General features: G+C 34.0%; 1 protein-coding gene across 1 annotated transcript in view; it reads left to right on the top strand.

The window, feature by feature from the left end:
* Positions 1-324: 324 nt before the first annotated feature.
* The window catches only part of MMRN1 (multimerin 1), a 63,185-nt gene continuing 47,942 nt past the window's right edge, over positions 325-15,567 (top strand). The window contains exon 1 of the mRNA XM_073237301.1: positions 325-1,029. Coding sequence (XP_073093402.1) covers positions 443-1,029 — 587 coding nt within the window. The 5' untranslated portion in view covers positions 325-442. The remainder of the gene's footprint in view (positions 1,030-15,567) is intronic.

Here is a 15,567-nt window from a genome sequence, read left to right as displayed (position 1 = left end):
AGTAGAACAAAATGTTAAACTCCTTGATTCAGCCCATCCAAACAAAATTCCATAGCCTCCATCATCAACTAAAGTTTATCTTCAAAATCAGCAATATATGAAACACAAGTGGAGCTAGGAAAGGAAAGTTACTTCATGTTTTCCCCATGGGTTTTCCTGATAATCATTGCCTGTGTTTTCCCATTTACCCGTAGCTTCGCCAGACACACTTCACTGCTTCCCTAGAGCACCCTACCAGAAGTCAGAGATCACATAAAACCTGCAGAAACAGGAACTCAAACTTCCTGAGTCCACTACAAAACACAGAAAACCTGTTTCCTCTACATATCTCAAATTGGCAAAGCTCTGTCTTAGCAGATTGAGTGTGGAAGTAGCTGTCAAAACGGCTAGAAGGGCTTTATCCCCCAATTTCACATGAGATTTTTTGCTTCAAACTACTGAGATGAAGGGAGCGAGGCTATTTGTCCTGCTGTCTAGTTTATGGAGTGGGGGCTTCGGTCTTACCACCACGCAGACCTGGACCACACCTGAGGATGAAAACTCCCAGAAGAATATGACCTCTGCTTGGGTTCCTCTAAATAAAACACGAAGTCTCCAAGTGTTGCCAACCAGTCAGATCACGTCAGTGAAGATAGCCCCCACTCGCGAGGCAAGAAGCTCTGAAAAGACTCTTCTAAAATCAACGCTGCTGCCCTCAGAGATAAGCCTACCTCCTGAGAGTGTGAGAAACCAAACCCTCACACCCACAAGGAAGACAGAAGAAGGGGTGCTCAAGTTACAAACTCTTGCCCTCCCGACCAAACCCAGCGTCAGGTTTAGTACTGGAGCAGAGTCGGTGGTCCTTTCCAACGCGACACTGACATTTCTACAGAGCTTTGCCAGGAAGTCGAATCAACAAGCGATCTCTCTAAACTCAGATAGAGGCACGGGAAATCGAACCTCACGGGAAACGTACCTCAGCCGAGGTGACAACAGTGGAAGCCAGAAAAACAACTATCAAAAATCAAGCTTTGAAACAACTAGAGGAAAGTAAGAAAATTATTTTATTTTCTTCCCTAATTATAAGGTCTCTAAGATTGCAAGTAACAGTAAACTCTCACTCTCAGAAAATAATTTCATGTTCTAGATGAAACTGATCACATTTCAGTTAGATAAGGTAATTAAGTATTACCTTATCTGATAGGGAAAAGATGCACTGACAGAATGAAGCTATTTAGTTTTAATTTAAGTGGTCAGGTCACTTAGAGAGGAGCTTTTACTTGGGATATATACTAGCAAACAATGTAACACCACAGTGACTGCTGGTTTAGTTAATTCAACTTGAGTATGTTTTCTGTGCTCAGAGCTACACCCACGACGATGTGGGTGAATAGCTTTAAAGACTGAAACAGCCTGGTTCTGTGGAAAGTACACATAGTTAGCAAGATCAAACCAAAACAGAGCTGAGTTGGAATCCTGGCTCCAGGACTATCTAGATTTTTAACTTTTTTTTTTTTTTTTTTTTTGAGAGGGCATCTCTCATATTTATTGATCAAATGGTTGTTAACAACAATAAAATTCAGTATAGGGGGGTCAATGCTCAATGTACAATCATTAATCCATCTCAAGCCTAATTCTCGTCAGTCTCCAATCTTCTGAAGCATAACAAACAAGTTCTTACATGGTGAACGAATTCTTACATAGTGAATAAATTCTTACATGGTGAACAGTACAAGGGCATTCATCACAGAAACTTTCGGTTTTGATCACACATTATGACCTATAAACAATCAGGTCAAATATGAATATTCATTTGATTTTTGTACTTGATTTATATGTTGATCCCACATTTCTCCCTCTATTATTATTATTATTTTTATTTTTAATAAAATGCTGAAGTGGTAGGTAGATGCAAGATAAAGGTAGAAAACATAGTTTAGTGCTGTAAGAGGGCAAATGTAGATGATCAGATGATCAGGTGTGTGACTATGGACTAAGTATTAATCCAGGCTAGACAAGGGCAGCAAGACATCCATGGATGCAGAAGATTTCTCTCAAAGCAGGGGGGGTGAGGTTCTGAGCCTCACCTCTGTTGATCCCCAAATTCTCACCTGATGGCCCCCCTGCGACTGTGCCTGTCTTAGGTTGTTCCTCCCTTGAGGAATCTTACCTGTCTCTGGCTAACCAGTCATCTTCCGGGGCCATACAGGGATAGATTTTTAACTTTGAGCAAGTCAATTATCTCCCTGAACCTCAGTTTCTTCATATGTAAAATATGGTATAGGGAGTACAGATAAAAAATACCAACTCTGCAAGATGATCATGCAAGACTCAAATTAATGAAATGTTCTTAGATGTATACTTCTAACAGAGTAGGAGCTCAAAAATCATGTTTTACTTGTACTGTTATCCTGACTCACATCATCATTGTGAAGGAGATGAATAGAAAAACCAATTTTTAAAATAAATTTTGATTTAAAATTTGAGCAGATTCAATTTAAATAGTTGAAGTAAAATAATAAAACAAAGCTTAAAGGAGTATTGTTCAAGACATTCAAAAAGACTAGAAAACAAAAACCAAACCAAACCAAAAAAACAGCTGTAAAAATTGCAGGTCAATATTTCATTCATTTGTTGTTCAGAATTATCTGTATGTTTAGAATAACAAAGTTTAGTGTTACAAAACTAAACTTTCAAGTATCTTCCACCTGTAACGAAATAATTTCAGGACACCAAATAGTGCCTTGGTAGCCTAACTGAGTTAAACACCTTACTATGTAAAATGATTCAGTAATAATAGTTTACATCTTCTTTGGGAAAGACATATGTTATAGCTGTTCTTCATATAAAGATGAGATACTAAGAATACAAGCCATTGGATTTGTATTTTTGTATTCTTTATTATTCAAAGCCACTTTTTCATTGTGTCTCAAAGTTTATAGAATTTAAAAAATATCTAAGTCTCATTTTAACTAAAAACTCATTAATGGTAGAATTTGGAAGAATCTCAGTTTACTGTAAAATGTTACAAATTACAAAACGTTAATCTTGGGTTGAGTAGATTTAGCCTATAACAGACATTTTAACAGATAGAAGTTAAACTTTCTCATGTTTAATAACAACAGAATGTGATCTGTTAAATAATAATAACAAATGCCATTTATTGACATCCTTTTCTAAACCATGTATTATTTCTAATAATCACATTTAGTTAGACTGTAACTTAATTTTTAAGACCAATATGTAGAGTTCTTAGGGACTCATGGAAAATTGTGAAATTTTTAGAGATGTTGCCATCAACAGACTTTTCAGTAGAATAGTCATAAATATAATCAAAAGGAGACAATTCAAATTAAAGTATTGCTTAAATTTTATATAGCATATAGAAAGTGGCATATAATGGTTTCATAATAAGAACTTGTAATTGATAATTTGATAAATACCAATTGTTTTACCCAAGGACCTCACTTTCAAAGCTTGTGAACACTTACTCATTTGATAATTGTTTATAATTGCCCATTATGTGCTCAACACTGTCCTAGTCTCTGGGGATGCATAGAATTTTTAAAATAAGAACAATTCCTGTCTCCCAGGAATGTGCCATATAAAAAGTAAGCACTAAGATATCTATTAGATTTATTAAAGATTCAATATGTATTAAGAGGAAACAAGATATTAAAGGTGTAGCCTGCTGAACAGAACTTCATCCCATGGATTTTCCAATGAAAATAATCTTACAGTATTTCTAGAGAAATGTACTAACAACTTAGAGATTCTATAGCCTGAAGATCCTAAAGACCTTGAGGTTTCTTTTGCTAATCCTTTCCCTTAGGTCATGACATTAGGTCCTGCAACTGATCATGGTATTAGAGAAAACAGGTTTCTCTCTTCCTGACACAATGCAAATGCAAAGGAGCCTTGACAATGTTTATAAAAGAGGTCTTTCATATTTTCATTTGATTACCAACTAATAATAATAGCAAACATTTTATGGCATTTATTCCTAGTACTATAGTGTTCTGAGTGAATATATACACATATATTTTTCAATCATTTCATCATTACCATAATTCTATGAAGAAGATTCCACTATTATTTCTTCACAGAGATGCAAAGTAACCTGGCTGAGAACACTTAGCTAGTCAATCTGGAGGCAAAGATTCATACGCTGGCTGGCTGGCTTCAGGAACACAACTCTTGATCCCTGCATTACACTTCTTCAGTTTACAGCCTATAATCCCAAGTGGGAAAATCAGAGTGACCAGACATCTTCCCTGCTTATGAGCCTCCAGATTCTTCACCCAGGCAGTCATAGGATGCCATCCTAAGTCTGGCTCCTACCTTCCTTCCCATCTGCTGTGACTTCTGGCTATTACAGTTTGTAGTTCTCTGGTCCTATGGTCTTTTTTCCCATTACCTACTTTGTTTAGACCTAATAATAAACCTTCTTAGGCTAAGTCACGTGGCCATTCTAACTGTTACATAGCCCTCCTTGAGTTCTTCTATCACTGCACTTCCAATAGTGTCTTATAATTATAATGAGCTGGTGGTCTCCTTGCCTACAGGGACATATTTTCAGTGCTAGCAAAGCCTCTGACTTATAGTAGGTACACATCAGTGTTTAACAAACTCCATGTAAATTTTATGGGTCAATATGTGAATATAAAGAAAAATCATTTGCAAAGAAATACTCATTTCTTTTTGATAAAACTTGGTTGATTTGGCCTAAACTCCTCTTAGATTTTTGGTTTGTTTTTCTCTAATACTCTTGGAATTTTGTAGTGGTTCTAAAGAAAAGGAATACTTATGCCTGTAGGATCTTTCTGGCATTTATTTGTGTCATCTTGTACTTTCTCTCATCTTAGTACTGCAGGAACTCCTGGCCACACCAGAGCTGTGGTTTCCTGTCTGGCAGAGTAGGTGCTGATCAGTGACCAAGCACTCTGAAACAGGCACAATAAAAAGAAATTACGATTAGCATATTTTGCATTGAACAAGCATTTGTTAAGGACCTATCTGTCCCCAGCACTGTGCTTGTGCTAAGGGTAGAACAGAGAACAAAAACTCCTACCTGTCCTGCCATCCTGGAATCTGCAGTCCAGCAGAAAGGGTATGGGGAGGAAAAACAGTAAAATCTCAAATGCTGATGTTGAGTCAAAAAGGTGATAAACATTCTGAATGAAGCTTGTGAAAGTATATAATAGAGTGAATGGTCTAGGTTGGAGTTTAGTAAGCCTTTCCTGAGAGGACAATAGGTGAAATGAGGTACTGATTTACATCAGCTGTCTACTTCTCCCACTATCCCAACCTCTGCACACAACATACTGGAATCATCACCATCTCAGTAAATAGCTAGTTCCATAACTAGAAACCTTGGATATATTCCTTCCCCTCTTAGCCTTGATTTGATCTATCAAGATGTCATGCTCGGTGCCTCCCCCAGTTTCTCCTCACCTTCACTACACCATCCTGTTCCTAGCCAACATTCTGTATTACTAGTCTCCTAACTCATGCACATTTTGACTGGTTTCTTGTAAACCACACTGCACACAAGTGAGAGATCTTTAAAACTTTTTTATTGCATAAATTTGACACATAACACTGTGAAAATTTAAGATGTTTAAATTTTTAAACCACATTAATGCATTTCATTGAATGTAAGGCCTTATTGTGTACATTATTTTATGTACTGAAAACAAAGGAAAATATAACATTATTATGTCTTAGAACTTTTGGATTTATCTTAGTCTTACACAGAGGCTTTTTGTAATATATCACTCTTTTGTGTACTTAAAATGAAAATAAAATGAAACTGGTTAAGGTGTTTCTAAGACATAGCAACAACTATTGTCTGAACAATAGTGGCTAAAAGACACCACTGATTTCAAAATGTTTTCTTGATTTCAGAATTGTGTGTCTTAAAATCTGTAGAATTTGATATTTTGCTCACATGCTCAAAATCAGTCAGTAGCTTTCCATTACAGTTAGAAGAAACTCTAAATCCTCATCATCATCCATACGGTCTTGCTTGACATGACCCATGCCTGTTTTTGTGATCTCATTGTCCATCATGCTCCAGGCTCACTCAACCTCATTTCCTCCAGACACTGGCTTTCTTTCTGGTTATTGAACATGTCAGGTTAATATATATCTCAAGGAAACTTCCTGTTTGCTTTTTCTAGAATGCTCTTTCTTCAGGATTTAGAATGAGGGACTCCTCCTGCTCATGCAACTTCAGCTTTAATGGTCCTCCTCAAAGAGACCGTTCCTGACTACCTGCAAAGTTGCCATCATCTTACCCTTATTGTTTTCCTCATGGCACTTGTTTGAAATTATTGTGCCTATTTATGTAGACTGTTGGGGATTTTATGTCTTCCCATAATAGAACATACATCCCATGAAAATAGAGACCTTGTCTTTCTTATATACTATTCTATTAAGTTCCAGGCAAAAGCTCAATAAAATTCTATGGAATAATAGATTATTGGATGGATTTGGAGTTCAGAGCAGAGATCAAGACTAAAGATATAAGTTTGGGAAATACAGGAAGTATAGAAATATGCACACTTGATTGAGGTTTTTTATCTGTTTGTTTTATGAAAGGGAGGAGAGATTGGGCAGAAATCAGGACTAGTCCAGACTGTTTTTTACTATTTTGTTTGTCATTTTATTTAATTTTGTATATAGAATAGCCATAAATATGGCAACACATTAATGAAAAGGACCAGAAGAGAAATAAAAGTGGAATATGAAACAAGGTAATTATTTTCTGAGTTTAATTACTTGATTTCTCTTAGAATTTCATTTCTTTACTCTTTTTCTGTATGCTACATAATTTGCTTTATGTACATAGGTGGCTTAGATTAAATGAATTATAACTTCTAATATAATGTCTAAGATGATAAGTTCTACAAGTCTTTTATTAGATCACTTGTAAATAGAAAACTTAAACACCATATTTTAAAATTACAAAACTACCCATTATATTAATTGGGCTATCTGCCATAATAAAATGCATTTTTCTGCTTATTTCTGTGAATTATAAGTAGGTTTTAGGTCTGAAAAATCTATCTGATTAAATTCATGTGTTGGCTTAGTCCATTCGGGTTGCTTTACCTAAATAATACAGACTGGGTGGCTTATACACAACAGAGATTTATTTGCCACAGACCTGGAAGCTGTAAGTCCAAGATCAGGTTGCTAGCATGGTCTGGTGAAGGGCCTTTTCTGGGTTCCAGATACCTCATTATATCCTGACATGGCAGAAGAGCTGAGGGATCTCTCTAGGACCTCATATACATCTGTAAGATCACTAATCCCATCATGAGGGCACTGCCCTCATGGCCTAATCATCTCCCAAAGCACCCACCCCACACCTGTTAATACTATCATATTGGGTTTTTGGATTTCAATGTCTGAATTTGGGGGGGTAACATTCAATTTATCAGTTTTCCAAGTTATTATCAGGCCCAATAACATCCAAACGAATTATTGTCATATGCTAAAAAATTTCAAAGAGAAATACACCTTTGTATTAAAGAGTATTTTTTAAATTTCCTTGGGAAATGAATGCATCTACTACATTACTGTCACTGAAAACTAATAAAGTATATTCTTTATCTCAATTTTTTCTCATTAATCATTTCCTTTCATTTCATTCTGTTGATATTTTTACTCCCTAAATTACAGCCAACTATGTAAATACATATTATATTATACATGCTGTAATTTACCAAGTGCTTATATATAGTCCAGGTGATTAAACAAGACATTTTTGTATTTCCATAACTCTGCTCTTTTTAATATGAGATTAATTTTAAGTTATTATTTAGGGGGAAATGCTAAAAGAGTCAGTTTACAGGAATTACTGAGTGAAGACCAGAGCTAGGTTATCACAGCTTTCAGTAGCCTGCCTTTCCAGTGGCTTTGTGATCCGCATGCTGGGAAAGCATGACACCTACTGGAACAGAAACAGTTTACAATATCCCTGAATAAACTGAAGACAGTGTGGGGAAAAGAAACCAAAAAATTAAATTAGGTAAAATAAAACAAATTTATGAAAAAAGTTATATTAAAGTAACTTTAAGAAATTTTATTTATAAAAATATGTTATACATAGTTAATTCAATGTACCTCTTACAAAAGTACTAACATTGGTTTTAAACGTGAAAAATAGGTTGGATCTAGAAAGTAATCTCCATGCATATCCTGAGATGAGGACACATTCATCTCATTCTTCTAAAATTTTATACTCAGAATATCGTAAATACATGATGATTTGTGACTCTGTACAGTCATCTGTCATTAAAAACTCAATTACATTCACCACACTATGCCCACGATGGAAGGCAAATTACTGGTTCCTGGCAAAAGACTTTAATTACAAATGCTGTTATAGATAACAAGGGGTTTCTTCTTAAAACCTAAATTAACCAGAAAATTAAAGTATCAGAAATTCTGCATGATCTGAGCTTTGCATGATTACCTTTTAAAATGTTTCAAATATTTATTTACATGGTATTTTGGAAAATGAATACTTCTATCCAAGTTTAAGTATTATGCAAAATTTTTTTAAAAGGATGGACTATATAGAAGTACACTAAAATAAAATGAATTACAAACAAATAATTATTTTTTTGCTTGAAAATACTCATTTTCATAACGAAATTAGTTTCAAGTTGAATTTTTCTTTTGGACTATAAGCCAGAACTTAATATAAAAAGTGTAATGCTTTATTTATGTGTGACTTACATGTCAAGAATCTTTTTACTAACTCTCAACACTTACTTCTGATTTCTATTCTTTCTTCTTTCACGTTGTGTCTATTTCCTTCAGACTACTTTCTCATTTATGACTGGTGAACTACATGTAAATTGTAGTGTCTCAGGTTAGTAATTTGATAAAGGTCTTCCTTTTTTAGCTTGATTGAAAAAATAAAGATTCTCATAAATAGAGATTTCATGACATTTGGGAAGTATTTATGTTCATAACTTCTTAAGACTATAGAGACATTTTGAATATATTTCTTCTGAGAGCTAAGCTTCATTAATGAATTGAATATAATAGTTTTCTGGAAATTATTAGTGACCTGTTATATATAAGCAATTATGGTTTAGATGCATTTATCAGATCATTAAAGAAGCAAAAAAAGAAGCCATTTTTCTATATTTGCATATGAGGCAAAAAAGATTGGGAGATACATAGATAGACGATAGATGAATAGATGGCTGATAGATAGGTAGAAATTCCCTTCATAAAAAATTCTACAGAACTCTCTGAATCACGGAATCGTTATCATCATCAGCAAACATTTTACATATATTAACTCATTTAGTCTCACAACAATCCTGTGAGATAGGTAGTATTATTATACCTTTTGTATAGACAAGAAAGCCACATTTAGTGAACAATCTAATGGCTAATACATTTTAGAGTCAAGAGTTAAAAGCAGGTAGTCTGGTTCCAACATCAAGTCACAGCTATGTTACATGACTCTCTATTCAGGGAAAATTTTTCTTTATTATTTTGTGTCACTTATGCAGGTATCCACACCCCTGCTCTTACGCTTCTGTCTAATTCTACAGTAGAAACAAGAAAACAAATAACAACTCCAGACAGAAATGCACTGTCTTTGTCATTTGCCTCCACGTGTGGAGTAAAAGTAGAGAATGAAAATCTTGTTCAGGAGGCAGTCCATGATCAGAAATGACCTAAATCTGATTTACAGAGTCAGATAAAACAGTTGACAAGCATTTACTACTTTTATAAATCCAACTGTTCATTTTTTTGTCAACTCTATGACATGTGCAGTCAATTCATTCTCTTTCTTTTTTCGTATAAGTTAGTAAAAAATAATGTATACAAAATTTTTATAATGGTGTGAAATTGAGAGAAACCCCACTTCCCTTCTTTTCCCTTTTCTGCTTTCTTTTGCCCCTTCTCTCTTTTCATTTCCTCCTATGCTTCTTCCTCTTTTTCTTCTTCAACTCCCTTTATTTTGGCGAGAGGTATGCTAAATTATTTATAGCTTCCCATGACAATTTTTTCACTATGAATGTATTTGTTTTATTGTAGTGAAGAAAACATAAAACTTAGATTTTAACCATTTTTAAGTGTACAGTCCTGCGACATAACGCACATCTGCATCGTTATGCAGTGAGCACCACCACCCATTCACAGAACATTTTCGTCTTCCCAAACTGAAGCTCTGCAGCCTTTAAACAGTAACTCCCCCTTCCTCCCTCCCCTCAGACCCTGACAGCCACCATTCTACTTTCTATGTCTATGAATTCAGCTACTCTAGGTACCTCACTAAGTGGAATCATATATTTGTCCTTTATGACTGATTTATTTCACTTAGCATAATGTCTTCAAGGTTCATCCATCCATACTGTAGCATGTGAAAGAATTTCCTTCCTTTTAAGGCTGAGTAATATTCCATGGCAGGTCGGTAGATAGACGGGTGATAGAGATCTGTAAATCTATATATCACATTTTATTTTTCTATTCATCTGTTTATGAACACTTGGGTGTTTCCACCTTTTGGCTATCATTATCCGTGATATTTTAGCAATGCTTTTAAATTAAGATTAGTATATGAGGGAGAATATTTACCCTAATTGGGGGAGCTATCTGAAATATTCTTTTTATAAACTTAGAATACATATTTACCCTCAGGGACCTAGGTTCAACTGAGCCACTAAACTAAATGAAGCTTTATTTGAATGTTTTTCTCCCTAATTATAGACATCAATGAAATTAGGTTTGTTAGGATATAATCTTGCCTTTAAAATTTTATTTTCCTCAAATTATTTTTTACTAATTTATACAAACAAAGAAAGAGAAGGAATTGACTACATATATCAGAGAGTTGACAAAAAAAGAATGGTTGGATGTATGAAAGTAGTGAACACTTGTCAATGAAAGCATGTGACTATCTGATTTATTAAAAATATGTTTATCTCACTATCATTGAATTTGTGGGGATTTAATTGCTATACACTTGAGGGGGTTGGTATACAGTAGTGTTCTATACTGTAATTTCATAATTTGGCTGTTAGTAATTCTCAAACTTAGCTCCAGTAAGTTTTTGTTGGGATGTATTTCCATGCAAACATAGTCATATAATTAAGACAGCAGTGTTTCTCATAAGATAAGTTAGTGACAGCATAAATGAATTATTCTCTTATGAAGTATTAATCAGTATATTTCTCTCTAAATTAAATCCCATGGGAAACAGTCCTTTCCCTGAGGCATTTATGAATTTATGATACATGAATATATTGTTATTATTTGTAATTTGTACCTTTAGGAACAAGGTAAGGAAATGGTTATTGGAGATCTTACACTTTTGCAAGTCAGAGGTACACTGGTGAGTGTTAGGGGAGGTATGTGAGGCTGATGGGAGAGTTCCTGGATAATCCTCTCCATGAAGAGTGTGTTAATTTTCACAAGTAACCATGTCTGCCTTGTTTTGTTTCACTTCTTTCTTGTTCCTCTTTGAATCAAGTTTATCTCAATAAGGAATAATAGGAAGCAAAGTCATAAAGGTTCTTCAATCCATAAAGTCTCCCAAAATGTAAAATCTGCTCTAATTTCTGAGAGAAAAGTACATACCACTGGCTAGTTTATGGTGGGATTTGCTGGTTTACCTTGATTTTCTAGAGAATGTCCTCAGGGCCTGCTATGGTCATGCTATGGTGTTAATTCAAGTCACAGTTAACACAAAAGCTTAAATATTCAGCCTTTTACCATCAGGGTGACAAGCAATTTGTGAATCTGAGTTCTAAGGACTAGTACAGATGAACAGTGTGAGTAAAGATTGTTGTCTCTTATTTCTTAAGGAAAATATGCATGGTGGTCACTATTTCCATGAATCCTTTGTTGCTTGAGCCTGCTTTCAGTTCAGAATAAGAATGGATGTGACTGCGCCCTGGCTAGGTCAGGCTGCACCTCAAGGAGCAAGTGACACATTAATGCATTTTCATTTTTAGTTTTATCTTTGCACTAGTTTCCTGGAAGACTGGGTTTCCAAAACATTTCAAAGTACAGTAGATTATTTAAAATGCTTAGTTCGTTATCCATAACATTTCAATTTGTATAAATCAAAAGGGAATCCTTCTCCTGCCTTCTGTTTTGTATGGTCTACAAACTAGGCTTATGGTCATAAATAACTGAAGATGTCTGCTTTTCCTTAGAACAAAACTTTCACCTATTAATTTGGAAAATCCAAGAATGAATATATGCTTATTTCAGTACATGTTGCTGCACAAAAAGAACAGTGTTTTACTGTTGAAGAGAATCCCAAATGCAGTCCTCTGCTTGGAGGGTGTGGCCCCAAGGAAAGCTAAACACTTTAAGTAACTGTCCTCCACCCACCACAATGGGTCTGGGAAGGTACAAAGAACTTTTAAACAAGCAAAATGCTTTTCTGGGATCTTTACATCTGCCCTTATACTGCCTGTCACCACTACATCATGCTTAATATTCTATTTTTAAACAAGAACCTTGGACAATAATTTTCTTTTAAAATTATATTTACATTTTTAACGTCCCTTAATGAGCTTATTTCATCAGTAGCATAAACCTAATTACCAGTCAAACCAGGGGCTCTTTGGCTGTGGAGAGTCCTTTCAGTTTGTATTGGATCAAAGACTGCTGGTCCGTGACAATCTGCTGATCTGCTTTTTGCCCACTCAACTATTTTAGTCATGAGACTGTATTACTACTTAAGATTTTAAAAGATCTCTACAGATGACATTTTGATTTATCCTCACAGTCAATATCTACCTAACATCTATCTATCTCTTTTTTCAAAACCCAGAGTATGTAGAGATGGTGGTGGTGGTGGTACTTTTTTTCCTGCCTCAAATTCTACCCTCCAATGAAACTGAAACAATTTAAGTGCTTCTGTTGTGTGCTTCTCTGTAATTAGGATAATCAGTGGATTTGCATGAAGAATCCAACCAATTAAAAAAAAATGCCTTTACTATGGTCCTCTTGATTTTAAATCTTTCATTATCTTTCCAAATATCACCATGCTTTAACAAAACATGCCAAAGTGTCTTTTTGTCTTTACGAAAATGAATTTTTAAAGTTCTCATTCAAAAGAACCTTGGACAACAAGCTATATGGTGCTCAATTTATCTTAGACAGATGAATGACTGAGTCAGCTTTACTTGCAGAACATTTTTTGGTCCTAAGAAGCCTAAATATTCCAACGCAGATGTCTACTAACTTCAGTGTCTCTACTAAGGAAAAATATGTTCCCTCTTTGGACTTTGTCACTTAAGTTGATTTTTGCATTATTTTTTAAGTAAACTAAGTCACAATTAAGAGGGAAAAATATGAAGCAAATATAAGAAGATACACACATACATATATATATATATATATATATATATATATATATATATATATATATATAGTCACAATAGAAAAAGAATGATAGAAAAGTAAGGAGAAGAAAAATCGTAATATAATCCAATCATGCAATTAACCCATAATTTATTAAGGACTTTCAATAGTTTGGCACGGTATGTTTTATGATAAAATAACTGGTATTAAAACCAGGATTGCCAATGCTTCTTTTCCTAAACAGTGTCTATATATTTTACTATCTACCTTTAAAATTAGAGAATTGATTTGTGTTACATATGACAAATACAATAAAAACATTTTCCAGACTTCTATGTATAGCAACTATGTTTCATTCAGTTGTGCCAGATAATTTACTTTCCCATACGGTTTATGCTTAATAACATTTTTCTGCAATTGCAAATAATTAATGTTTTGTGTCTGCACCTATTTAATAGTTAATATTTAATTCTTACTCCATTCCCCACAACTCCACTTGTAGCATTAATGTATATTTTCAATTGAAAATTCCTTGAGGTAGTATCTTTAAATATCTTTATAATTTTGAATGGCTTCTACCAGGATGTCATCTAAAAACAGGTATTTTAATAATAGCTATTTTTGTCTTATGACATGTTTGTGGTACATGACTTTGATGTTAAAGTTTCTCAGCTTCACTGGAGCACAGTTGATTCATATTCTTATACTATTTTATATGTCCAAGAAAATAAGCATACATAGATGGATATAAATAACTTTTTAGAAACTGGGTTGAGAAAGTTATGTGTACAATATGGTCTAATTGGTAAGACATGGGGATCAGAACTACAGTCAGCTGAGTCTATAAAACAAGATTTATTAATGTTATTCTGAATCATAATACTTTAAGGTATGCTACATTTGATATATATATATAAAATAGATGCATTATTAAATATTATTTTACTAAATATATATGTATCCCTAAGTAATATATCATTCACTTTTATTTTTTAGCTTTATATAAGAAAAAAAGCATTGTACTGTATTGCTTCTGAATTTCTTTGTATCACACAAGTTGGTATAAATTAAATTTGGGTTATTGGATAATATTACAGTTCATTCCTTTTTACTGGTGAGTACTAACAATTGTGTAAGTAGTTCAGAATGTATTTCTCCATTCTATAGTGAGTGGACATTTGAGTTACTTTCAGGTTTTGGTAATTATGAGAAATGCTTCCTGCTATAAATATTTAGGTACATGATTCCTGGTACACATACACAATAGTTTCTCTAAAGTATATATCTAGAAGTGAAACCCACTGGATAAGAGAGTATATGCAGTTCATTTATAGATGATACTAACCAACTGTTTTCTCAAAGTCATACCAATTTTTACTTCCCCTAACAGTACCTAAGAGATTTCAGTTCTCTATATCCTCTGAACACATGGAATTGTGAAATCCTCAACATTTGCTTATTTTGGGGTATGAAATATTATTGCATCGTGATCTTAGTTTGGTATGAGGTAGGGGGTGTAATTTCATTTGTTTGCATGTGGATATCCAGTTGCCTTATCATCACTTGTTGCAAAGAATATTCTTTCCCATTGAGTTGCTCGGCACCCTTGTAAAAAATCAATTGGCCACAAATGTAAAGTCTTATTTCTGGACTCTAAATTCTATTCCATTGATATATATTTATGTCCATATGCTGGTCAAATATGGTCTTAATGACCGTTTGGCTTTGTAGTAAGCCTCAAAATTGTAGTAAGCTTTTACAGCATGAGTTAATGCAACCTCCCTTTTTTGTTGTTGTTTTCAGTCTTTGCTATTCTGAGTTCCTTGAATTTCCACATGAATTTTAGGAACAACTTTAAATTTCTACAAAAAGAAAGCTGGGATTTTGATCAGGATTGTGTTGAAGTTGCAAGTCAGTTTGAGAAGTATTATCATCCTAGCAATTTTAAGTCTTCCAATCAATGAGCACTTTCCATTTATTTGTCTTTAATTTCTTTCAATGACATTTTGAAATTTTGTATTTTGTTAAATTTATTCCTGAGTCTGTGATCATTTTTGATGCTATTGCAAATGGAATTATTATAATTTCATTTTGAATAGTCCATTGCTAGTATGTTGAAATATAGTTGCTTTTTGTATATTGCAACCTTGTTGTACTTCCTTATTAGCTTTTCTAGTTGTTTTTATGGATTCCTTAGAATTTTCTACATACAAGAATATACAAATCTATGAA

This window comes from Manis javanica, chromosome 5, assembly GCF_040802235.1.
Source record: "Manis javanica isolate MJ-LG chromosome 5, MJ_LKY, whole genome shotgun sequence".
Lineage (NCBI taxonomy): Eukaryota > Metazoa > Chordata > Mammalia > Pholidota > Manidae > Manis > Manis javanica.
Note: the sequence above shows the minus strand (reverse complement) of the source record. Positions and strands in the feature narration are given on the sequence as shown.